This window comes from Heptranchias perlo, chromosome 20, assembly GCF_035084215.1.
Source record: "Heptranchias perlo isolate sHepPer1 chromosome 20, sHepPer1.hap1, whole genome shotgun sequence".
NCBI classification, from domain to species: Eukaryota; Metazoa; Chordata; class Chondrichthyes; order Hexanchiformes; family Hexanchidae; genus Heptranchias; species Heptranchias perlo.
In genome coordinates, this window is record NC_090344.1 from 24,904,255 (window position 1) to 24,930,637 (window position 26,383).

Consider the following 26,383-nt stretch of genomic DNA (forward strand, 5'->3'; position numbering starts at 1 on the left):
TTGGCAGCTCAGTATCCCTGGATATCGAGTTTTCAGGTCGGATAGAGTGGGTGTTAAAATGGAGGGGGGTAGCATTATTGGTTAAAAAATCAATTACAGTTGTGGGAAGGGATGATATGCTAAATGGATCATTAATCGAGGCCATATGGGTTGAGCAAAAAAATAAAAAAGGGGCAGTCACACTACGAGGAGTGGACTATAGACCCCCGAATAGCGAAAGGGAGATTGAAGAACAAATAAGTAAGCAAATTTCTGAGTGCAAAAATAAGAGGGCAATAATAGTAGGGGACTTCAACTCCCCGAACATTAACTGGGATTCAAACAGTGTGAGGGGCACAGAGGGTGCAAAATTCTTGATCGGTGTCAGGACAACTTTTTTAGCCAGTACGTGACAAGCCCAACAAGAGTGGATGCAATTCTAGATTTAATCCTGGGAAATGAAGATGGGCAAGTGGGTGAAGTGACAGTGGGTGACTATATTGGGGATAGTGACCACAATTCAGTTAGTTTTAGCATTATTATGGAAAAGGACTGAGTTAAATCAGGCAAAAACGTTTTAAATTGGGGGAAGGCAAATTTTACATCACTAAGGGGTGATTTGGCAGAAGTGGACTGGACACAACTACTTGAGTAGAAGTCAGTGGCAAGCCAAAGGGAGGCACTAAAAAGTGGAATTCTACGGGTACAATTCAGAAACGTCCCCTCAAAGAAAAAGGGTGGCACTGCCAAATTTGGAGCCACTTATTGTCTAGAAGTATACGGGGCAAGATAAAGCAGAAAAAGAAAGCTTATGACTGTCACAGAAAACTAAATACTGCAGAAAGCCTAGGGGAGTAGGGAAAGTATCGGGATGACGTACAAAAGGAAATAAGGAACTCAAAGGGAGGGCAAGATAAAATATTAGCTGGTAAGATTAAAGAAATCCCAAAGATGTTTTATCCCTACATTAAGAACAAGAGGATAGCTAAGGAAAAGGTGGGACCAATCAGGGATGATAAGGGTAACTTGTGTGTAGAAGCAGAGGATGTGGGTAGGGTTTTAAATGAATATTTAGTCTCCGTATTCACAAAGGAAAGGGATGATCCAGACGTAGTAGTTGAAGAGGAGAGGTGTGAAATATTGGATAAGGTAAACATAATGAGAGAGGAAGTACTGGAGGGACTTGAATCCTTGAGAGTTGATAAGTCACCAGGGCCGGATGGATTGTTTCTTATGCTATTGAAGGAAGCCAGGGAGAAAATAGCGGATGCTCTGAGGATCATTTTCCAATCCTCATTAGATACAGGGGAGGTACTGGAGGACTGGAAGACTGCAAACGTAATACCATTGTTTAAAAAGGGTACGAGGGAAAGGCTGAACAATTACAGGCCGGTCAGTCTTACCTCGCTGGTGTGCAAACTATTAGAATCAATGCTGAGAGATAGGATAAACTGTCACTTGGAAAGGCATGGTTTCATCAGGGATAGCCAGCATGGATTTTTTCAGGGAAGGTCATGCCTTATGAAACTGATTGAATTCTTTGAGGAAGTGACAAGGAGGATTGATGAGGGTAGTGCAGTGGATGTTGTCTACATGGATTTTAGTAAGGCATTTGACAAGGTATCACGTGGGAGACTGGTCAGAAAGATAAAAGCCCATGGGATACAGGGAAATGTGGCGAATTGGATCCCAATTTGGCTCAGTAACAGGAAACAACGGCTAAAATTCGATAGATGTCTTTGCGAATGGAAATCCGTTTCCAGTGGTGTGCCATATGGCTCAGTGTTGAGTCGCTTGCTGTTTGTTTTATATATTAATGATTTGGTCTTGAATGTAGGGGGCATGATTGGCAAATTTGCAGACGACACAATAATTGGCCGTGCAGTTGATAGTGAAGTGGATAGCTGTAGACTCCAAGAAGATAACAATGGTTTGGTGGAGTGGGCAGAAAAGTGGCAAATGGAGTTCAACCCGGAGAAGTGTGAAGTAATGCATTTAGGGAGGGCAAACAGTAAAAGGGAATACGCAGTAAACGGGAGTATATTGAGAGGTGTAGATGAAGTGAGAAACCTTGGAGAGAATGTGCTCAGGTCCCTGAAGGTGGCAGGACAGGTAGATAAGGTTGTGAAGAAGGCATTCGGAATGCTTTCCGTTATTAGCCGAGGAATTGAATACAAGAGCAGGGATATAATGATGGAACTGTATAAACGCTGTTAGGCCACAGCTGGAGCATTGTGCACAGTTCTGGTCATCACATTACAGGAAGGACGTAATTGCTCTGGAGAGAGTGCAGAGAAGAATATAAGAATGTTGCCAGATCTTGAAAATTACAGCTACGAGGAGAGAATGGATGGGCTGGGATTGTTTTTCTTGGAGGAGAGGAGGCTGAGGGGAGCCTTGATTGTGGTGAACAAAGTTATGAAGGATCGAAATAGTGTAGACAGGAAGTACCTGTTCCCCCAGCGGAGAGTTGAGGAACTTGAGGATATCGATTTAAGCTGATTGGCGGAAGGATTAGAGGGGACATGAGGAAAAAAAAATTACGCAGAGGGTGGTGGGCGTATGGAATTCGCTGCCCGAATTTGTGGGAGAGGCAGGGACCCTCAACTCTTTAAAAAGTACCTTAACCTGGACCTAAAGTGCTGTAAGCTGCAGGGCTCAGGACCGGATGCTGGAAGGTGGGATGAAAATGGGCACCTGGTTTTTCTTTGAGCCGGCGCGAACAGGATGGGCCGAATGGTCCCCTTCTCTGCTGTATCTTTTCTATGGTTCTATGGAATTGAGGGAAGGAGGGTGGATAGCTGACGAATTATTGGACGGTGGGTTCGGTGGGGTTCACTGTTCCATTGGTCGATGTCGACTTCTTGTTTGGAGTGGAAGGGTGGAGGAGATCTCGTCACCTCAGACAGCTGGAACAGCCCAGGCTCAGTATTACACAGGATGGGTTTTGCAGCAAAACTTCGGCCAGGCAATGGGGGTTTTGATTAAATATGATTCACGCTCCCTTTTTAGGTCTTGTGGTGTCTTATTTCCTCCCCCTACCCCTCTTCAAACTCTTCCTAGATCTTTTCTTTTCAATGCTAAGCAAAAAAGTCCAAGAAAAGATACAGAAAATTGCCCCAAACGCAGACCTCTTCTTCCACCTCCTGTGATCTGTTTATAGATACAACCACCCCCATGCAATCGAGGTTGGGATGAATCAGAATGAGTTAGTCAAACTCCCTCCTTCCAGGTAGATGTAGTTTGCCTTTATCCTTTCACTTCCCTCTCCCCTCTCCTCCAATCTTGAGAACAAAAAGGTGGATCTCCTTCAACCCATCTCTTTGAATGATCTTTCGTTCACCCCTCCTAATATCTCCTTCCTTGGCTTATCTTTTTCCTCGCCCCACCCTGAAGCCCCTCAGGATGTTTTTTTTCCCACATTTACGGCGTTGTATTATACAAGTTGTTGTTGCTGTTGTATTCACTCGGCCTGAATGTTGAAATATTAAATATTAAAAATGGTACTGGGAAATTCGGAGTTACCTTAGGACTGTAATATTAATAGAATATAGTTCATCGATTTAAATATATTTCTAAAACATTAATTAGCCTCCCCCTCAGCTTTCTTCCATATTCTCTAATTTATCTATTTATCTCTTTAATCTTGTTTTTTTGTCTCAGTTCCATCCATTTAAGGCCACATTGTTTTCAATCTCTACCTAATTGCTGCTTCAGCTGAGCAATCAATGAGCTGATTGGCAGCTTTCTAAACAAGCTGGGATTGGTGGGGATGTTTTCTGTATTTGAAATCAGAATGGTTTGCTGTGTGGATAGAGCGGTCGCTGAACTGCAAGGGTAAAGAAGGGTTATTGCAGGGAAGGAGGGTGGTGCAGGATGTCTAAAGCAGATATAAGCCGAGAATAAGTACTGGGAAACTTTGCTCAATTTAGGTTTGGGGGTTGAAGAAAAAAGTTTCAGGCCTCTTGTTCCCCCTCAAAATAATACCATTGAGATTAGGTGTTGGAGCAACTTCCTTAATTTTGTATTAATAAAGCCCAGTGTCCCATATGTTTTTTTAAAAACAGACTTCCCAACTTGTCCTTGCACCTTCAAAGATTAGCTTACATACTGCTCCAGATCTCTTTGTTCCTGCACCCACTTTAAAATTGTCCCAATTAATTGATATTGCCTCTCCTCATTGCCCCGACCAAAATGCATCAGTTCACACTTCTCTATGTCAAATATCAGCTGACATCTGTCTGCCCATTTCCCCAGTCTGTCGATGTCCTCCTGAATCTGTTACTATCCTCGACATTGTTAACGACATTTCCGTGTTTCGTATTCTGCAATCTTTGAACAGATTCGGAAAATAGAAGTGCATTGGATTAAAGTGACGTTGTTATTTGAGCACATTATTGGCTAAGGGATAGGGTGCAGACAGTAACAGTGAACGGATGTTGATCTGACTGGAGAGAAGCAGTGGGGTCCCCCAAGCATCGGTATTAGGAAAATTCATTTTCTTCTTATATAGAAATAACCAGCACTTGTTTTTCGGTCGTACAATTCCCAAGTTTGCGGGTAATACAAAACTTGGCAACGTAGTAAATGGTGAGGATGATAGTAGCATACATCATGAGGACACAGACAGACTGGTGAAATGGGCAGACACATGGAAGATGCAATTTAATGAGTGTGAAGTGATGCACTTTGGGAGTAACAACATGGCGAGGCAGTATAATCTAAATGGGACTATTTTGAGGGGGGAGCAAGAGCAGAGGGACCGGGGGGTGGATATTCCAAATCTTTGAATGTGGGAGGCCAAGTTGATAAGGCAGTTAAGAAAGCATATGGGATTTTTGGCTTTGTAACTAAAGGCATACAGAAAAAACAAGGAAGTCAAGCTAAACCTTTATAAATCACTGGTTATGCCTCAGTTGGAGTATTGTGTCCAATTCTTGGCACTTCACTTTAGCAAGGATGTCAAGGCCTTGGACAGAGTACAGAGGAGTGCAGACTAGAGAAGCTGGGGTTGTTCTCCCTAGAGCAGAGAAGATTAAAGGGGAGACAAAACAAAGGCATTCAAAATGATGAAGGGTCTTGATAGAGCAAGTAGGTAGGAGCTGTTTCCTGTGGTAAGTGGGTCAGTAACAAAAGGTCACAGATTTCAAATAATTGGCAAAAGAACTAGAGGGGAAAAGAGGAGAATTTTTTCACCAGCTGAAAGGGCGATGGAAACTGGTGGTGGAGGATGTTTGAAAAGGCAATCGGACATGTAGTCGAAGTCAACTAAATTGCTGGGTTCGGGTTGTGGGATTAAATTAGACGGCTCTGTCAATGAACAGGCACAGGCACGAAGACGCCGAATGGCCTCCAGCTCTGCTGTTAGAATCTAAGATTTCATTATTCGATTATCTCCTCGATCTCCCGTCCCATTAACACACTGATCACTGTCACCGACAGTCCCGGGTTCTCCTCCACCTCATGACCCACTAACACAAATACATAAAGGGCAAAAGGGTAACTAGGGAGAGAGTAGGGCCTCTTAAGGATCAACAAGGTCATCTATGTGCGGAACCACAAGAAATGGGTGAGATCCTGAATGAATATTTCACATGGGTATTTACGGTTGAGAAAGGCATGGATGTTAGGGAACTTGGGGAAATAAATAGTGATGTCTTGAGGAGTGTACATATTACAGAGAGGGAGGTGCTGGAAGTCTTAACGCGCATCAAGGTAGATAAATCTCCGGGACCTGATGAAATGTATCCCAGGACGTTATGGGAGGTTAGGGAGGAAATTGCGGGTCCCCTAGCAGAGATATTTGAATCATCCACCGCTACAGGTGAGGTGCCTGAAGATTGGAGGGTAGCAAATGTTGTGCCTTTGTTTAAGAAGGGCGGCAGGGAAAAGCCTGGGAACTACAGACCAGTGAGCCTGACATCTGTAGTGGGTAAGTTGTTAGAGGGTATTCTGAGGGACAGGATCTACAGGCATTTGGAGAGGCAGGGACTAATTAGGAACAGTCAGCATGGTTTTGTGAGAGGAAAATCATGTCTCACGAATTTGATTGAGTTTTTTGAAGGGGTAACCAAGAAGATAGATGAGGGCTGTGCAGTAGACGTGGTCTACATGGACTTCAGCAAAGCATTTGACAAGGTACCGCATGGTAGGTTGTTACATAAGGTTAAATCTCATGGGATCCAAGGTGAGGTAGCCAATTGGATACAAAATTGGCTTGACGACAGAAGACAGAGGGTGGTTGTCGAGGGTTGTTTTTCAAACTGGATGCCTGTGTCCAGCGGTGTGCCTCAGGGATCGGTGCTGGGTCCGCTGTTATTTGTTATTTATATTAATGATTTGGATGAGAATTTAGGAGGCATGGTTAGTAAGTTTGCAGATGACACCAAGATTGGTGGCATTGTGGACAGTGAAAAAGGTTATCTAGGATTGCAACGGGATCTTGATAAATTGGGCCAGTGGGCCGATGAATGGCAGATGGAGTTTAATTTAGATAAATGTGAGGTGATGCATTTTGGTAGATCGAATCGGGCCAGGACCTACTCCGTTAATGGTAGGGCGTTGGGGAGAGTTATAGAACAAAGAGATCTAGGAGTACAGATTCATAGCTCCTTGAAAGTGGAGTCACAGGTGGATAGGGTGGTGAAGAAGGCATTCAGCATGCTTGGTTTCATTGGTCAGAACATTGAATGCAGGAGTTGGGATGTCTTGTTGAAGTTGTACAGGGCATTGGTGAGGCCACACTTGGAGTACTGTGTACAGTTCTGGTCACCCTATTATAGAAAGGATATTATTAAACTAGAAAGAGTGCAGAAAAGATTTACTAGGATGCTACCGGGACTTGATGGTTTGACTTACAGGGAGAGGTTAGACAGACTGGGACTTTATTCCCTGGAGAGTAGGAGGTTAAGGGGTGATCTTATAGAAGTCTATAAAATAATGAGGGGCATAGATAAGGTCGATAGTCAAAATCATTTCCCAAAGGTAGGGGAGTCTATAACGAGGGGGCACAGATTTAAGGTGAGAGGGGAGAGATACAAAAGGATCCAGAGGGGCAATTTTTTCACTCAAAGGGTGGTGAGTGTCTGGAACGAGCTGCCAGAGGCAGTAGTAGAGGCGGGTACAATTTTGTCTTTTAAAAAGCATTTGGACAGTTACATGGGGAAGATGGGTATCGAGGGATATGGGCCAAGTGCAGGCAATTGGGACTAGCTTAGTGGTATAAACTGGGCGACATGGACATGTTGGGCCGAAGGGCCTGTTTCCATGTTGTAACTTCTATGATTCTATGATTCTATAACACACTGATCACCGACACCTACAGTCCCGGGTTCTCCTTTACCTCATGACCCATTATCACACTGATCACCGACACCTACAGTCCCGGGTTCTCCTCCACCTCATGACCCATTATCACACTGATCACCGACACCTACAGTCCCGGGTTCTCCTTTACCTCATGACCCATTATCACACTGATCACCGACACCTACAGTCCCGGGTTCTCCTCCACCTCATGACCCACTAACACACTGATCACCGACACCTACAGTCCAGGGATCTCCTCTCCCTCCCGTCCCATTAACACACTGATCACCGACACCTACAGTCCTGGGATCTCCTCTCCCTCCCGTCCCATTAACACACTGATCACCGACACCTACAGTCCCGGGTTCTCCTCCACCTCATGACCCACTAACACACTGATCACCGACACCTACAGTCCATGGATCTCCTCTCCCTCCCGTCCCATTAACACACTGATCACCGACACCAACAGTCCCGGGTTCTCCTCCACCTCATGACCCACTAACACACTGATCACCGACACCGACAGTCCCGGGTTCTCCTCCACCTCATGACCCACTAACACACTGATCACCGACATCTACAGTCCAGGGATCTCCTCTACCTCCTGGTCCATTAACACACTGATCACCGACACCTACAGTCCCGGGATCTCCTCTACCTCCCGGTCCATTAACACACTGATCACTGACATCTGCAGTCCAGGGATCTCCTCTACCTCCCGGTCCATTAACACACTGATCACTGACATCTACAGTCCAGGGATCTCCTCTACCTCCCGGTCCATTAACACACTGATCACCGACATCTGCAGTCCAGGGATCTCCTCTACCTCCCGGTCCATTAACACACTGATCACTGACATCTACAGTCCAGGGATCTCCTCTACCTCCCGGTCCATTAACACACTGATCACTGACATCTACAGTCCAGGGATCTCCTCTACCTCCCGGTCCATTAACACACTGATCACTGACATCTGCAGTCCAGGGATCTCCTCTACCTCCCGGTCCATTAACACACTGATCACTGACATCTGCAGTCCAGGGATCTGCTCTACCTCCCGGTCCATTAACACACTGATCACTGACATCTGCAGTCCTGGGATCTCCTCTACCTCCCGGTCCATTAACACACTGATCACTGACATCTGCAGTCCTGGGATCTCCTCTACCTCCCGGTCCATTAACACACTGATCACCGACATCTGCAGTCCCGGGATCTCCTCTACCTCCCGCTCCATTAACACACTCATCAACGGCACTTACAGTCCCAGGATCTGCTCTACCTCCCGCAATATTAACACACTGATCACCGACACCTACAGTCGTGGGCTCTCCTCTACCTCCCGCCCCATTAACACACTGATCACAGTATGTAAAAATTAAAAGATTAGTGAAGACAAATGTAGATACCTTACAGTCAGAAACAGGTGAATTTATAATGGGGAGCAAGGAAACGGCAGAGTAATTAAACATGTACTTTCGTTCTGACTTCACGGAAGAGGACACCAATAACTTTCCAGAAATGCTAGGGAACCAAGGGACGAGTGAAAAGAAGGAATTAAAGGAAATGAGTATTTGTAAAAAAAAATAGTGCTGGAGAAATTAATGGGACTGAAATCCGATAAATCTCCAGGGCCTGATAATCTACATCCCAGAATACCAAAAGAGGTAACCATGGAAATAATGGATGCATCAGTTGTCATCTTCCAAAATTCTATAGATTATGGAACAGTTCCTGCGGTTTGGAGGGTGGCAAATGTAAACCCACTATTTAGAAAAGGAGGGAGAGAGAAAGCAGGGAAGTACAGAACGGTTAGTCTAACGTCATTATTAGGGAAAATGCTACAGTCTTTTATAAAGGATGTGATAACAGCACAGTTAAAACATGTAAATGGGATTAGACAAAGTCAACGTGGATTAATGAAAGGGAAATCATATTTGACAAACCTACTGGAGTTTTTTGAGGATGTAACTGGTAGAACAGATAAGGGAGAACCAGTGGACGTGCTTTTTTGGATTTTCAGAAGGCCAGTGATAAAGTCTGAAATAAGAGATTAGTGTCCAAAATGAAAGCACATGGGATTGGTGGTAATATATTGGCATGGATTGATAATTGGTTAACAGACAGGAAACAGTGAGCATGAATGTATCGGTCTTTTTCGGGGTGGCAGACAGTGACGAGTGGGGTACCGCAGGAATCAGTGCTTGGACCCCAGCGATTCACAAAAGATATCAATGATTTGGATGAGGGAACCAAATGTAATATTTCCAAGTTGGCTAACGACACAAAACTAGGTGGGATCGTGAGTTGTGAGGAGGATGCAAAGAGGTTTCAAGACGATTTAGACAAGTTGAGTGAGTGGGCAAATACATGGCAGATGTGGTATAATGTGGATAAATGTGAAGGAAGTAAAAACAGAAAGGCAGGGTATTATTGAAATGTTGATAGATTGGGAAATGTTGATGTACAAAGGGACCTGGGTGTCCTTGTACAACAGTCACTGAGAGCAAACATGCAGGTGCAGCAAGCAGTTAGGAAGGCAAATGGTATGTTGGCCTTCATTGCAAAAGGATTTGAGTATAGGAGCGAGGATGTCTTACTGCAGTTATACAGGGCCTTGGTGAGACCACACCTGGAGTATAGTGTGTAGTTTTGGTCTCCTTACCTAAGAAAGGTTATACTTGCCATAGATGGAATGCAGCAAAGGTTTACCAGACTGACTTCTGGGATGGCAGGACTGTCATGTGAGGAGAGAATGAGTCGACTTTGCCTGTATTCACTCGAGTTTAGAAGAATGAGAGGGGATCTCGTTGAAACACATAAAATTCTGACAGGGCTAGACAGACTGGATGCAGGGAGGATGTTTCCCCTGGCTGGTGGGTCCAGAAAGAGAGGTCACAGTTTCAGGATACGAGGTAGGACATTTAGGACTGAGATGAGGAGAACATTCTTCCATGTGAGGGTGGTGAACATGTGGAATTATCTACCACAGAAGGTTGTTGAGGCCAAGTCACTGAATATATGTAATTAGGAGCTAAATAGATTTCTAGACAGAAAAGGCATCAAGGGGTATGGAGAGAGAGCAGGAAAATGGTATTGAAATAGATATTCAGATCAGCCATTATCATATTGAATGGCGGAGCAGGCTCGAAGGGCCGAAAGGCCTACTGCTGCTCCTATTTTCTAAGTTTCTATGTTTCTCCCGCCCCATTCACACACTAATCACCGACATCTGCGGTCCTGGGAGCACCTCTACCTCCCTCCCCATTAACACACTGATCACCGGGACCTACAGTCCCGGGATCTCGTGTATCTTCCGCCCCATTAACAGACTGACTACCGACACCAACAGTACCGGGATCTTCTCTGCCTCTCACGCCATTAACACATTGATCACCGACGCCTACATGCACACTCTGGTCACCGACAGCTTGTGTTGTTGTTCACTTAATTACCGTTTAATTTATCCCATATGGACAAACATTTCTAGCGATAGGTGACCACATGTTATTTTACAACTTGTCCTTGCATGTGATACACACTTTGACAAGATCTGTAAAATGAGTCTATCAATAGCCTCAGGTTATAAACGTTTCAGCGATTACATAAACACTCAGTGTTTGCAGCACCGCAGCCTGTCGGAATAACACAGATCTAACTCTGCAGTCTTCCGATCTTCGCACTATTTAATGAATTTAACAATTACAGTAAAGGGATATTTCACCACGTTCTTCAACTGCTCTCTGAATTTAGCCTGGGTCACGGCATAAATACAGGTGTTTGTGCAGCAACTCAGGAGCTGGAGCATAAATCCCAGTTCTTGTACAAGTGGATGTAGAATTACAGACGAAGAGTCCAAATACAACAATCGTCGATTAATAGAATACAACATGAACACCACCCATAACACGATAAAGTTTCCTGATATAACAAACAGTAAAATCATTGATTTCCTGCGACTCTCCATCTCTGGGTCTCTGGTGCTCTCCCCACTGCTGTGACCCCGGAGTCTCCTGCGGGCTCTGCTGGCCACTAAAATGTGTCTGACTGTGAAAACATTGAGGAACGCAATCAGAATAAATGGGACACACGGGGTGAGGATATAATGAAGGAGTTCGATTACTGCCCATACCGGGGATGTTGAAACACCCGTTACAGCAAAGCAAAACCAAGGGTTATTGGAAAGCAGATATTGACCTTCGAACACAAAGTACCAGAAAATGTTCTTTAAACAGCTCAGCACACTCGCTGTTCCTAAAACCAGAGCTGCCGTTTTCTTGGTGCAATAATTAGTTTTCAGCTTCTGGCAACAAATGGCCACAAAACGATCAAAGGTGAAAGTGACGGTGAACCAGACAGAACAGTCCGTGACTGCATAAAGCAGAACAGCGTGGATATTACACACGGGAAAGTGGTCTAGAAAAGTGAACTGTGAACGATAAATAATGGGAATCTGCCTCAATAACAGATCGATGATAACGACCAGTAGATCCGCCGCCGCCATGGACACCAGGTAGCGAGTGACACATTTGGAGAGACCGCACTTCCCACGAGACAGGATCACAATTGTCAATAAATTAACTATAAGGAAGCGAAATAAAGATTGAAATTCTAGATCAAGCTGTGACACTCTGTAAACAATAATAAAATCTCTGGAACCAACTATAAATACGAGTAAAGTTCCTGGATCCCCTGAAAATATTATTGCAGTCTCTGGATCGCCTGTGAATATTGGTACGGTCTCTGGATCCCCTGTAAACATTATTACACTCTCTGGATCCCCTGTAAATATTAGTACAGACTCTGGATCCCTGGAAATGCCAGTACAGCCTCTGGATCCCCTGAAAATATCAGTACAGTCTCTGGATCCCCTGTAAATATGAGTACAGCCTCTGGGTCCCCTGTTAATATCAGTACAGCCTCTGGATCCCCTGTAAATAATAGTAAAGTCTTTGGATCCACTGTAAATAATTGCACAATATCTGGATTGTCTGTAAATATTAGTATGGTTTGTGGACCTCTTGTAATATTTGTACCATCTCAGGATGCCCTGTAAATATTTGTATCATCTCAGGACGCCCTCGAAATATTAATACCATCTCTAGCACACTTTAATATTAGTACCGTCACGGGACCCCCTGTTTAAAAAAGTACAGCCTCTGGACCACGTGTAAGTATCAGCAACGTCTCTGGAACATGTGTAAAAAGTAGCACCGTCTATGGAACATGTGTAAATATTAGAACCGTCTCTGGAACATGTGTATATATTAGAACCGTCTCTGGACCACGTGTAAATATTAGCACCGTCTCTGGGACATGTGTAATTATTAGCACCATCTCTGGACCACGTGTAAATATTAGCACCGTCTCTGCAACATGTGTAAATATTAGAACCGTCTCTGGACCACGTGTATATATTATTACCGTCTCTGGATCCCCTGTAATTATTTTTACAGGCTCGGGATCGCCTGTAATTATTAGTACAGGTTCTGGATCCCCTGTAATTATTAGTACAGGCTATGGATCCCCTGAAAATATTCCTACCGTCTCCGGATCCCCTGTAAATGTAAGTACTGTCTCTGGATTCCATGTAAGTAATAATACAGTCTCTGGACCCCCTGTAAATATTAATACAGTCTCTGGATCCCCTGTGAATATTGGAACCGTCTCTGCTTCCTCTGTAAATATTAGTACTGTCTCTGGATCGCCTGTAATTATTAGTACCATCTCTGGATCCCCTGAAAATATTAGTACTGTCTCTAGATCGCCTGTGAATATTAATACAGTCTCTGGATCCCCTGTAAATTTGGTTGTGGTCTCTGGATCCCCTCTAAATATTAGTACAATCTTTGGATCCCCTGTAAATTTTACGATCGCCCCTGCATCCCCTGGAAATATTAGTAGCATCGCTGGACCCCTCTGTAAATCCTGAAACACCCGAATGGCTCCATAAAAACAGGGTCATGCTAGAGCTCCCTGAACATACAAACTCACTCCCAGGGACCCATCCTAAATTAAACCTATCACCTAGAAAACGCCCGTAAATATATTTCCCATCCATGTTCCCCCTATCGCTATATTTCCCATTCCACGTTAACACTTTAATTTTTACGGTGGCTATAGAGGCTTACCGGAAACTCGAACAGCAGAGAGTATGGCACAGGCAATGAGAAGAACAGGAATACAGTGGAACACGTTTTATTAAATTAACATTTGGATCTAGAGACTTACCAGGAACACCGACAGCAGCGAGGAGGGGATAGTAAATAATAAGAACAGTAATACAGTGGAACACGGTTTATGGAATTAATAGTTGGATATTGAGACTTACCAGGAACACCGACAGTAGCGAGGAGCGGATAGTATATTAGTTGTATACTCCGAAGCATAAAATATGTCCGCCCCACAAATGACATTGAACCATAATATGCAAACAGATATTGAAACACCCAGAATGAACTGTCCCAATCGATCGTTCTAAGATTCCGACCCATTTCTGCAACAGTCCAGTCTATTGTTCCAAGATTCCGATACATTGCTGTCACATTCCAATCGATTGTTCTAAGATTCCGATCCATTTCTGTAACATTCCAATCTAATGTTCCCAGGTTCCGATCTATTCTCTCCCTCTCTGCAGGGCCGCTAATCCCTGTTAGTGCCGGAGGTGATGCTCCCACTGACACTATGGGGTAACACATTGAATGTAGTCGTTTATTTATAGCAGAGGAAAACATTCCAGTGAGACAATTAGGGCCCATGGAGACTGACATTAATTTCAGTCACTGAACAAACAGAGTCGGTTAGCAACTTTAAACTGAACGAATATGACATCAAAACATATATTTAATCAAATATTACACAGATGGAAAGCCCAAAGCCCAGTTTATTATATTAATAAATATATGGAACAACAGAAACTATGAGACCCGCGGTCTGGCAGCATTGAAGCTGGATTATTGCTTCTGGCTGCTGGTACAATTGTACTTGTTTGTTGAAGCTTCCTATACTTGGATAGAGTTGCTACAGTATATAAAGAGCGGTTTGGCAGGTCTTACATTGTTGGTGTCATTTACAACAGTGCGCTGAACAAGATTCCTGGCAGCCATGGTTAACCTGCTGTGGCTCTCGTTGGCCAGAAAAGACGACTGGGAGCACGCAGAGAGGTCACGCAGAGCAGATTAAGCTGCGAGGAGAAGGAGGAGGAGGAGGTGCAGGGCACTGAGCAGGAGGCCGTATTTCATGAAGGCCTTCAGGGAACAATACTCTTATCTCAACATAAGCAGAGGTCAGTGCATCCGATGGCTGAAGTTCATGGAAGAGGTCGTGCCGGAGATTTGTCAACTGCTGCAGCCACAGCTGCAGCCTCAGAGCAGGGCAAGGACAGCATTGCCTGCGGCTATCAAGGTAATCACAGCGCTGAACTTTTAGGATCTGGATCCTTTCAGGCCGCTACTGACGATGTGAGCAACATCTCACAGTTTGCAGTACACTGCTACATAAGGAAGGTCACTGATTGTCTGTACGAGCTGTGTAAAAGGTTCATCACATTCCCTTTTGACCGAGATAAGCAGAATGAACGAGTTCGAGGGTTTGCAGGCTTCCCCATGGTGCAATTGACTGCAACCACATTGCCATGTGTGCTCCACATATCAACTCGGCCATCTTCATGAACAGAAAGTGGTTTCACTCCTTCAATAAACAACTGGTGTGCGACCACACGCAACTCATCATACAGGTCAATGCCCACTATCCTGGCAGCAGCCATGATGCTTTCATTACACGGCAGTCCAACCAGCACGGCAGGTCAAAGGCTTGCTATTTGGCGACCAGATCTATGCCCACATGAGGTGGCTCATGAGTCCGGTAGGGAATGCACGCACACACGCAGAGCAGTCCGACTGACGGAGGCATGCAGCCACACAAAACGTCATCGAGCACACCGTAGGTGTCCGAAAGCAATGCTTCCATTGCCTGGTCCATTCTGGAGGAGCACTCCGCTGATTCGGTGTCAAGATTCGGCGTTGCATGCTGCACAACCTCGCACTGATGAGGGAACAGCCCTGGCTACCGCCGATCTGGCGATAACCTGAGCAGCAGGCAGAGAAAGAGGTAAGAGAGCAAGAAGAGGAGGAAGTGCAGGAAATGGAGGACGGGCCAAGGAGGCAATAAGATGCACAGGCCCTGTCTGCCAGGACTCTGCGTGCTCACCTTATTAATGAGTGATATCAGTAACCTCAACAACACCACCCAAGCCACAAACAAAAGTCGGACACTCCCCACGTGTCCTCTCCCAATCGTCTTCCTCATCACTACACATCGCTTCCTCCTGCAGCGCCTAAATAAAAACTACAATCAACAACCTTCAGGCTTGGGCTGATAAGTGGCAAGTAACATTCGCGCCAGACAAGTGCCACGCAATGACCATCTCCAACAAGAGAGAGTCAAACCACCTCCCCTTGACATTCAACAGCATTGCCATCACCAAATCCACTAATATCAACATCCTGGGGGTCATTAACACTGTGGCTAAAAGAGCAGGTCAGAGGCTGGGTATTCTGCAGTGAGTGACTCACCTCCTGACTCCCCAAAGCCATTCCACCATTTACAAGGCACAAGTCATGAGTGTGATGGAATACTCTCCACTTGCCTGGATGAGTGCAGCTCCAACATCACTCAAGAGGCTCGACGCCATCCAGGACAAAGCAGCCCACTTGATTGGTTCCCCATCCATCACCTTATACATTCACTCCCTTCACCGCCGCCGCAATGTGGCTGTAGTGTGTACCATCCACAGGATGCACTGCAGCAACTCACCAAGTCTTCTTCGATAGCACCTCCCAAACCCGCGACCTCCACCACCAAGAAAGATAAGGGCAGCAGGTTCATGGGAACAACACCACCTGCATGTTCTCCTCCAAGTCACACACTATCCCGATTTGGAAATATATCGCCATTCCTTCATCGTCGCAGGGTCAAAATCCTGGAACTCCCTTCCGAACAGCAGTGTGGGAGAACCTTCACCACACGGACTGCAGTGGTTCAAGAGGCGGCTCACCACCACCTTCTCAAGGACAATTATGGATGGGCAATAATTGCTGGCCTTGCCAGCGACGCCCAAATCACATGAACGAATGAAAAGAAACTGCGACTTCAAATACAAATTTATAAACTAACACATGAAATCATGTGAACACCATTGTACTATTTCACCTTGTGCATTAATTCAGTGCCTGTCACTCGTGTGCCTTTATCTATCCTCGTGCTCCTTCATGGTGCATCCTTGTGACTGGAGCATGGTGGTGAGAGGCTGCTGACCTTCAATGGAGGAGAGTGCAGATGGCCGTGGCGGTCGACCTCGAGCATTTCTGGGTGACAGGGTCTGGCTGCAGACTGCATCATCTCGGCATGGGCTGCAGCAGTCTGGCCTGGTTGGCTGACAGGCAACGGCAATGGCACTGGCAGAGTGGCAGGGGTGGGAGCAGGAATGATGTCGCCCGGAGAGAGGACAGCAGGTTCGACTGACATGGCACCATTGCCACACTCTCGGAGCAGCGCGTCAGCACTTCTCGTTGGAGAACAGATTGCTGGAGTGGTCCCGTTTCACGGTGGTCCCCACAGCCACGATAACAGCAGTCTGGAGCGCTGCAGTCTGGGCTTCCAAAGCAGCAGTCTGAGCTCCAGTGCAGACCTCCAGCACCGCCAGTGGCCATGGCCGCAGCGTTGGCCCATCCAATGATGGCCAGCACTGGCTCCTCCATGGGGGTAAGGACTTGTCGGCCTTGTCCTCCTCCAGTTCTTTCTTGCTACCTCCCGAAATGCGCCACCTTCTCCTGCAAGATAGAGGGAAGTGTGTCAGTGAGTGCCCTGCAAAATGTTTGGATGATGTGGCTGTTATGGTTGAATTGCTGGTATGTGTGTGTGATCCTGTGAGTTGGGGGTGTGCGGCTTGCAGCAGCGGTAATGTGTGAGGGTGAGAGGAAGATTGTACGAGTTGAGTGCGGCTTGAAAGAATTTGTCGGTATGTGGGTGATGGGGGATTTCGTGCGTGGAACAGTGGATGAGGCGAATGATACAGTTCATAGAATCATAGAAAGTTATGGCACAGAATGAGGCCATTCGACCCATCGTGTTTGTCGCTGAAGTTGGATGAAATGATAGGCAGTTCCTTGTCTTGCATTTATTTCAATGTTACTGTGCGATAAGCAGGATACAGTCAAGCCTAGGCACGAGCTCTTTAGACAGTACCCCCCACAACAGCCAAAGCGTGGTCCTGGTCCCATTATGCAACCTTTGCTCACACCTTGGACACGCCCACCGAACCCATCTTAATATATACAGACTGGGTATCTTTGTCTGTCACTCAAACACCACTTAAAACCAACTGGCTTTGGAACAGTCATTTCCCCCACAAAGACCAGTATGTCTTTGTTCACCACAATTAGGTGTGAGTTTTCTCCCATCAAGCTCAATCTTGCCCCGATTGCTGTGTCCTATTTAGAGCAACGTGTGGTTTCCCTGTATTTGACTGGTCTTTGTTTCCGAGACTGGTTGTCTCCGTTCATCGTTCACCAGGCAACAAGTTCAATCTTATGTATATTTTCCCCGGGCTTTGAGTAATACCCAATTTACATCGGTACAACAGGAAATCAATTGTTAGGCATGGACATGGTCTCGACATGACTTTGGTTGTGTGGCTGTTCAACCCTCTCAGCCTTCATTGTTTCTCTTTCCCTCATTCATGTCTCAATAGTAGGAAACGCCACTTGACAGTTGACGTCACTCACCTTGACTAGTCGTGTCAAATCATTGAACTTCTTCCTGCACTGCTTCCATGTTCTTGGTGCTGCACTCCTTGCATTGAACTCGTTCACTACTTCCTCCCACTGCCATTTGAGTATGTGCCCGGAGGGCCTCTTGCCCAACACCCCCGACCAGCGGATAAAGGATGCCCCTCCTCCTCTCCACCTCTTCCACCAGAAAACCTTGCTGCTCGCTCTCACAGGAGCAGCCATTCACAGTGTCAGCTGCGGCTCAGTGGGTCGCCATCTCATCAGAGTCAGAAGGTCGTGGGTTCAAGTCCCAATCCAGAAACTTCAGCACCAAATCTAGGCTGTCACTACAGTGCAGTACTGAGGGAGTGCAGCATTGTTGGAGGAGCCGTCTTTCGGATGAGACGTAGAACAATGTCACCGTTCTGCCCTCTCAAGTGGACATAAAAGGTTCCATGGCACAATATCGAAGAAGCGCAGGGGAGTTCTCCCCGGTGTCCTGGGGCCAATATTTATCCCTCAACCAACATCACTAAAACATAGATTATGTGGTCATTATCAAATTGCTGCTTGTGGGAGCTTGCTGTGCGCAAATTGGTTGCCAGGTTACTTACATTACAATAGTGACTACACTTCATTGGCTGTAAAGCGCTTTGGTGTGTCCTGAGGTTGTGAAAAGCGCTATCTAAATGCAAGTCTTTTTTTTCCTTCAATATATTCCAGCATAGATTTACTTCCCAATGGGCTTCCACCAATTTCTGCTACCACATTTCATCTCTCATTTAAGAGGTGCAGGCTGCCTTTAAGTAAAACGAGCCACTCCCTGTATCTGGACACCAGGCTGGTGCCTGCAGCTGATCAAAAGCGTAGGTAGCACTGGCTGCACACAGCAATCATTGAAATCATCAGGCAACAAGAATGTTAGGTGCTGCCTGCATCGCCACCAACGGGTGTGGGTTAATTCTGCACCGCGATGCCAACGTCCGTTTTTGGTGGTTATCCAACAAAAGCACCTCTGTATTTCTAAACACCTCAGTGTATTTCACCCAGTGTCGAGAACTGTGAGGTCTCCCCTGATGTGACAGCTTTCTGTGTTTATAAACTTGTATAGTAATGGCGAGGCCTACGTGCACCAAGTTTCTCAAACTACGCACTGGAGGCCTTTGTGGAGGAGATGGACGCACAGAGGGACATCCAGCATCCGCAGAGCCGGTGGGGTGGGGATGGAGGTGGCAGCAAGAGGCCCACCAGACAAATACTGCGCTAGAATTCAATGCCAGGAGCATTGCACCACACACATTGATGCAGTGCAGGAATAAGTTCAACGATTTTACATGAGTGGTCAAGGTGAGTAAATTCAACTGTCAAGTGTCGTCTCCTACCAAATGCATCATTAACCACAACCATGACAGTCACATCACCCAAACAACTTGCAGGACACTCACTGGACGAGACAGTGCTGGCCATCATTGGGCGGGCCGTCGCTGCGGAACTGGCTACTGGGGGTGCTGGAGATCTCGACGAAGGGGGTCTCGACAATGCATACCTCATGCTCCTTCTCGCTTCCCATTCTCCCTCATCCCACAAGCTTTTCTGGCTCACGTGCTGCAGATGATGTAAGCACGCACGTCTTACTGTCTCCTCTCCCCGCACCACAAATCAACCCGTGTCCAGTTGTCATTGTAGATACCCAAGCACCGGAACCTGCCCAGTCGGAGGAGGCAGAGGAAGATGACAGTGATGATGCAGACACACCATCACTCGATCTTATATTCCTAGCCACCAACTCGGAGACTCACACTGTGCATAGTTTAGAGGATGTATCGGCACATGGTGAGACACCGGCACAAGTGCGCAGGAGCTGGGGCAGGGGGAACGGATACTACAGGTGCCAGCTCGCCGGAGGGCACTAGTTCTGCTGCCGAGGAGTCAGATGAGGACTTCAATAGGCCAGGCTACAGAAGGCGGCTGATGGGTGTACAAAACCAATTGCTGGATGCACTAGAAAGCATGAACACAATAACAAGGATGTGGAGATGCCGGTGATGGACTGGGGTTAACAATTGTAAACAATTTTACAACACCAAGTTATAGTCCAACTTGGACTATAACTTGGTGTTGTAAAATTGTTTACAATAACAAGGGGCATGGAGGAGTCCACTGGAACTTGGCACAGGGCTTTGCACAGAGCTTGGAGCCCATCCCTTCCTACACAGAACGGGTGATCACCTCCAACAGCACACCTGTGGAACCAACCATGACGCAGAGCCTGTTGACCAATGTCACAGCTTCCATTGCAGAACGAACCACTGTCAAAGGTATGACAGCTCAGACTGTTGCGTTACAGGCTCCATTCTCCAGCAGTTCTCCAGGATTGCTGAGGCGCTTCCAGCCTTATGTGCGCCGGACGCCATCTTGGTAAAGGGTTTCGCGTTCCCGCAGATAACGAACGCTGGCAACGTGTAAAGTTGGGAGAAGATGCGTTAGATCAGTGTGCAACGCTGATTTAAAGTGATAGACACCATTTTGAGAATAACGCTCAAATCAACGCACAGTCTTAACCCCAACCATCTGAACGTGTCTTCGAGTGACTGAAGGACCCCCACCAGCGCTATTTAAAGGGATCATGCAGGATTTATAGTTTAGTTGCTGGATTATTGATTCTTGCTACTGATGCATTTGTACCATTTTTTGGAGGTCTCCTATAATTGAATACTCAGGCATGGGGACATAGCCTAACATTTAGAACCAGGGTGTGCAGGAGTGAAGTTATGAAACGCTTCTACACGCAAAGTGTGGGAGAAGTTTGGAACACTCTTCTGCAAACAGCAATTGAAGCTAGCTTATTATTGAATTGTAAATCTGAAATTGATAGATTCCTGTGAACCAAAGATATTAAGGAATATGGGGCTAAGACGGGTTTATGGAGTTCGGTCACAGGTCCATGATCTCATTGAATGGCGGAATAGGCTCGAGGGGCTAAATGTCACTGCCAGTCGCTTTCTCCTGTTATTCACCACCTTCTCCAGCAAGAAAGCGAGAATTGTGTCGGTGATCGTCCACCGGAATGTCTGGGTGATGTGCCTTTCAAGGTTCAATAGCTGCCAGTTTGTGTGACCTTGCAGCAGTGGTAATGTGTGAAGGTGAGGGGAAGCATCTGATAGGAAGAGTTGAGCACTGCTTGAAAGAGATTGTGAGTGATGGCGGGTGTATTGCGTGGAACAGTGGATGAGGCGAGTGATGCATTTGGTAGGAGATGCCACTTGACAGTTGACCTCACTCACCTTGACCACTCAGGTCAAATCATTGAAATTCTTCGTGCACTGAATCCATGTTCGTGTTGCTATGCTCCTGTCTTCCGTTGCCTCCCACTGCCTTGGCAGCATATGCCTGGAGGGCCTCTTGCCCCTCTGCGGATATAGGATGCCACTCATTCTGTCCACCTCTTGCACCAAAGTCTCCAGTGCATCATCAGAGAACCTTGGTGCACGCTCTCTCGCAGGCATGGTACAAACTCAGATCGGCAGATTGTTGAGGTCTGGCGTGCAGATTGGATGATGTGGGATTTAGTCGTGTGCAGCTTTTATTTAATGATTTAACAGAACTCATCAGTTTGTAAACAAGGACGGGACCGGCCTCTGTGTTGTCCGTGTGCGATTTCTGATCTCCGTTCAGACTCTGTGCCTTTAAGAGGTGGGAGCAAATCATGCTATTCGGGACATATTCAATTTAACCCCCATTCTCCTTACTTTACATGATTCCGGTGTTCGTTATCCGCACGTGCGCAAACGCCTTTATCAAAATGGCGTCCAGCGCACGTCACACGAGAAACGTGCACGCTCATTCCGGACGCCATTTTGAGGTGTTAGGAGGCCGCATAGCGCCTGAAAAATGGGCGCTACACGTCCCAAATCCTGGATATAGTATATCTATCGCATGGAATACAGCACGGCACAGGTATTAGCCGTTCGGCCCAACTGGGTAACAAGGTTTCCCTGAAATCATAATTGACAACAACAATATCTTGACCAGAGAGGCAGAAATCCTCAACTCATTTAAAAAGTACCTGGATGTGCACCTGAGGTGCTGTAACCTACAGTTCAACGGACCAAGTGCTGGAAAGTGGGATTAAGCTGGACAGCTCTCTTTCGGCCAGCACGGACACGATGGGCCTAATGGCCTCCTTCTGTGCGGTAACTTTCTATGATCAATAAGTAATTCTATTATATTATGTATATTTTGCATCGAATGCATAGTACAGCACAGAGGCCATTCGGACCAACTGCTATTTCTATTTTACAACTTCTTGTATGTATAATATACCTTTATATATTGTTACTGAGTCCGACCATCGCATAACCTTCCTCATACAACCAACGATAGAGTTTGACTAATTCATACTTCAGACCACGTTTCTGTTAATTCACTCCAAACAAATTCACACTACAGTCCCTTTGGCGATGCCAAGCACATTTTTCAATACTCTGTACCTTTGGCGATGCCTAGTACACTTTTCAATACACCGTACCCCAGCTACTTGACAGCGTCCTCTCTGGGCTTTGACAGGTGGCTGTCTCTCGGCAACAGCAGCAGCCTTCTTTCTCTTGTGCCTCACCCTTTTAACTCTCACCTGTCTCGGGAAGGTCTCCACCCACTCCAGCCTTAATTACTTCTTAAAGGTGAGGTCCCTTAAAAGAGCCACACATTTCCTCTGAAAGGCGAGGTTCCCTTAAAGGGCTACATCCTTGCTCGGGGATCAGGGCCCTCAGTTACTCTGCTAAATGGGGCATAAACGACAGAGTGGGGAATGAGAGAGGACCTTATTAAGTGGGATAAGGGGCTGTTTGGGAATGCGAAGGGTCCTTATAGAGGGGTATGGGAGCTGTGTGGGGAATGAGAGTGGCCCTTATAGAGGGGTATAAGGGCTCAATGCGTATTGCGAGTGTTCCGTATAGAGGGGTATGAGGGACTGTGTGGGCAATGAGAGGGGTCCTTATAAAAGGGTTTCAGGGACTGAGTGGGAAATGGGACAGGTCCTTATGGAGGGGCATAAGGGACTGAGTGGAGAAAGGAGAGGTCCTTATAGAGGGGTATAAAGGATTGAGTGGAGAATGAGACAGGTCCTCATAAAAGGGTTTAAGTGACTGAGTGGGGAATGAGAGAGGTCTTCTAGAGGGGTATAAGGGATTGAGTGGAGAATGAGACGGGTCCTCATAAAGGGGTTTAAGGGACTGAGTGGGGAATGAGAGGGTTCCTTATTGAGGGGTATAAGAGATTGAGTGGTAATGAGAGGGGTCCTTATAGAGGGGTATAGCGGACTGAGTGGGGAATGAGAGGGGTCCTTATAGAGGGGTAAGAGGGAATGTGTCGGGAATGAGAGAGGGCCTTATAAAGGGTTATAAAGGTCTAAATGGGAATGAGAGATCCTTTTGGAGTGGCATAAGAGATTGAGTGGGGAAATTTGAGGAGTTCTCATACAGGCGTATGATGGACTGAGTGAGGAATGAGAGGGGCCCCTTACAAATGCCTGTTCCACCCCTTCCCTGATAGAGACTCACCCCCACCACCCCTATTTCTCGTGCCCTCCTTGAACCCTCCCCCTCTCCTTCCCTCCATGTCCTAGCTTGGGTATTAGTATTAAGTACTGGTGAGGTCAGTCTGCTTTCTGTTTTAGTGCGTTTGTGAGTGTGTGTGCCTGTCAGTGTGTCTGTCAGTGTGTGAATGTAGCTGTGAGTGTGTAGATCTGTCTGTCAGTGTGTCTGTCCGTGTGTGAATGTGGCTGTGAGTGTGTAGGTGTGTCTGTGAGTGTGGCTGTGATTGTGTCTGTGAGTGTGACTGTGTGAGTCCCTGTGTGTCTGAGAGTGTGGCAGTGATTGTGTCTGTGAGTATGGCGCTGCGTGTGTCTGCGAGTGTGTCTGCAAGTGTGGCTGTGTGTGTTTGTGAATGTGTCTGTGAGTGTGTCTGTGATTGTGGCTGTGATTTGTTCTGTGTGTGTGACTGTGATTCTGTCTGTGAGTGTCGGTGATTGTGTTTATGAGTGTGTTTGTGAGTTTGTCTGTGAGTGTGAATGAGTGTGACTGTGAGTGTGACTGTGAGTTTGTCTTTCAGTGTGTCTGTGAGTGTGTGTGTGTGTGTGTGTGTGTGTGGCTGTGAGTGTCCCTGTGTGTCTGTGAGTGTGGCTGCGTGTGTGGCTGTGAGTATTGCTGTGGTTGTGGCTGTGAGTGTCCATGTCGGGGAGTGTGTCTGAGTGTGTCTTTGATTGTGTCTGTTTGTGGCTGAGTGTGAATGTGAGTTTTTACATGAGTTTGTCTATGAGTGTGGTTGTGTGTGCAGGGCTGTGAGTGTGTCTGTGATTGTGACTGCGAATGTCCATGTGTGTGTATGTGAGTGTGGCAGTGTCCGTGTCTGTGAGTTTGTCTGTGATTGTGCCTGTGCGTGGCTGTGAGCGTGACTGTAACTTTGTCTGTGAGTTTATCTGTGAGTTAGTCTGTGAGTGTTTCTGTGAGCGTAGTTGTGTATGCGTGGCTGTGAGCGTGTCTGTGATTGTGTCTGTGAGTTTCCCTGTGTGTGTCTGTGAGTGTTGCAGTGATTGTGTCTGTGTGAGTGTCTGTGTGTGTGCCTGTGAGTTGGTCTGTGAGTGTGTCTGAGAGTCTGGTTGTGTATGCGTGGCTGTGAGCGTGTCTGTGATTGTGATTGTGAGTTTCCCTGTGTGTGTCTTTGAGTGTTGCAGTGATTGTGTCTGTGTGAGTGTCTGTGTGTGTGTGTCTGAGTGTGTCTGTGAGTGTGGCTGTGTGTGTGTGTGAGTTGCTCTGAATGTGTCTGTGAGTGTGTCTGTGAGTTTGTCTGTGTAAGTGTCTGTGAGTTTGTCTGTGTGAGTGTCTGTAATTGTGTCTGTGAGTGGCTGTGAGTGTGTCTAAGAGTGTGGTAGAGAGAGTGAGGGAGAGACTCGAGACTCATGGCTCAACACGTTTATTGTGAGACTCGGTTACAGGTTAGACGTTAATCACGGGCCTGGTCCAAGGTGGAGAATCTGGTGGCGCTCTACCCCTAGGCCTCTGTTGCCGGCGATCTCTCAGAGGGATAGTTCACTGTGCAAAAAAACACCAGACAATATAACACGGAATCTGAGCTGAGGGGAACAGTTCGACTGGATGGGCTGAATGGCCTCCTCCTGTTCCTATGAATAAACAGGGAATATTTTCGTCTTTAATTGTGGATGAAATGACCACCTTTCCAGATAATGAGACAATAGTTAGAAGGAACCTGTCCGGATTTCAAAAGTAACGATCGTGTGTGACAAACCTCCACGAGTTAATTTGAGGAGGAAACAGAGAGCGTAGACTGACAATGCAGTGGATGTAGAATACATGGACTTTAGGACAAGGTAGCTCACAGCGTATTAATAGAGAGGATTAAGGGGTATTAAGGGAATCAGGGAGATACAGATGCCGAGAGACAGCGAGAGAGAGACAGAGAGCCAGAGTGACAGAGTGAGAGACGGAGACAGCGACAGACAGAGCGAGCGACAAAGGGAGAGAGGGTGTGAGAGAAACGGAGAGGTTCAGATAGAGAGAGATGGAGGGAGAGACAAAGAGAGAGAGGGACAGTCAGAGACAGGGAGAGAGACAGGTAGAGAGACACAGTAAGACAGACACACGGGAAGATGGAGAGAGAGCAAAAGAGAAAGAGAGAGAGGGAGAGAGACTGACAGACAGACAGACAGAGAGACACAGAGGGAGAGAGAGATAGGGAGAGGGGGAGAGAGATAGAGAGAGGGTGAGATGGGGAGGGAGAGGGATAGAAAGAGAGAGAGGCAGAGAGAGAGGGGGAGTGAGAGAGACGGAGAGACTGAACGAGCGAGCGAGAGAGAAAGGGCGAGACAGAGAGAGACAGACATGGGAGAGAGCGACAAAGGAGATAGAGAGGGGAGAGAGAGGAAGTTGGAGAGGCAGAGAGAGAGGGAGTGAGAGTGCATTCTGTGGCCAGAGAGAGAGGGAGTGAGAGTGGATTCTGTGAACAGGGAGAGAGGGAGTGAGAGTGGATTCTGTGGACAGGGAGAGAGAGAGTGAGAGTGGATTCTGTGGCCAGGGTGAGAGGGAGTGAGAGTGGATTCTGCGGACATGGAGAGAGGGAGTGAGAATGGATTCTGCGGACAGGTAGAAAGGGAATGAGTAGATTTTGTGGACAGGAAGAGAGGAAGTGAGAGTGGAACCTGTGGACAGAGAGAGGGAGTGAAAGTGGATCCTGTGGACAGGGAGAGAGGAAGTGAGAGTGGATTCTGTGGACAGGGAGAGAGGGAGTGAGAGTGGATTCTGTGGACA

The 26,383-nt window shown here is 46.6% G+C and overlaps 1 protein-coding gene across 1 annotated transcript; it reads right to left on the reverse strand.

Annotated features, from left to right (window-relative positions):
* Positions 1 to 10,975: 10,975 nt before the first annotated feature.
* On the reverse strand, positions 10,976 to 13,907 carry LOC137336091 (probable G-protein coupled receptor 139). The gene is made up of 2 exons (XM_068001581.1): positions 13,625 to 13,907; positions 10,976 to 11,874 (listed from the first exon to the last, which is right to left on the reverse strand). The coding sequence occupies exons 1-2, from the start codon at positions 13,869 to 13,871 to the stop codon at positions 10,976 to 10,978; spliced, it is 1,146 nt and encodes a 381-aa protein (XP_067857682.1). The 5' UTR covers positions 13,872 to 13,907.
* Between the last annotated feature and the right edge of the window lie 12,476 nt (positions 13,908 to 26,383).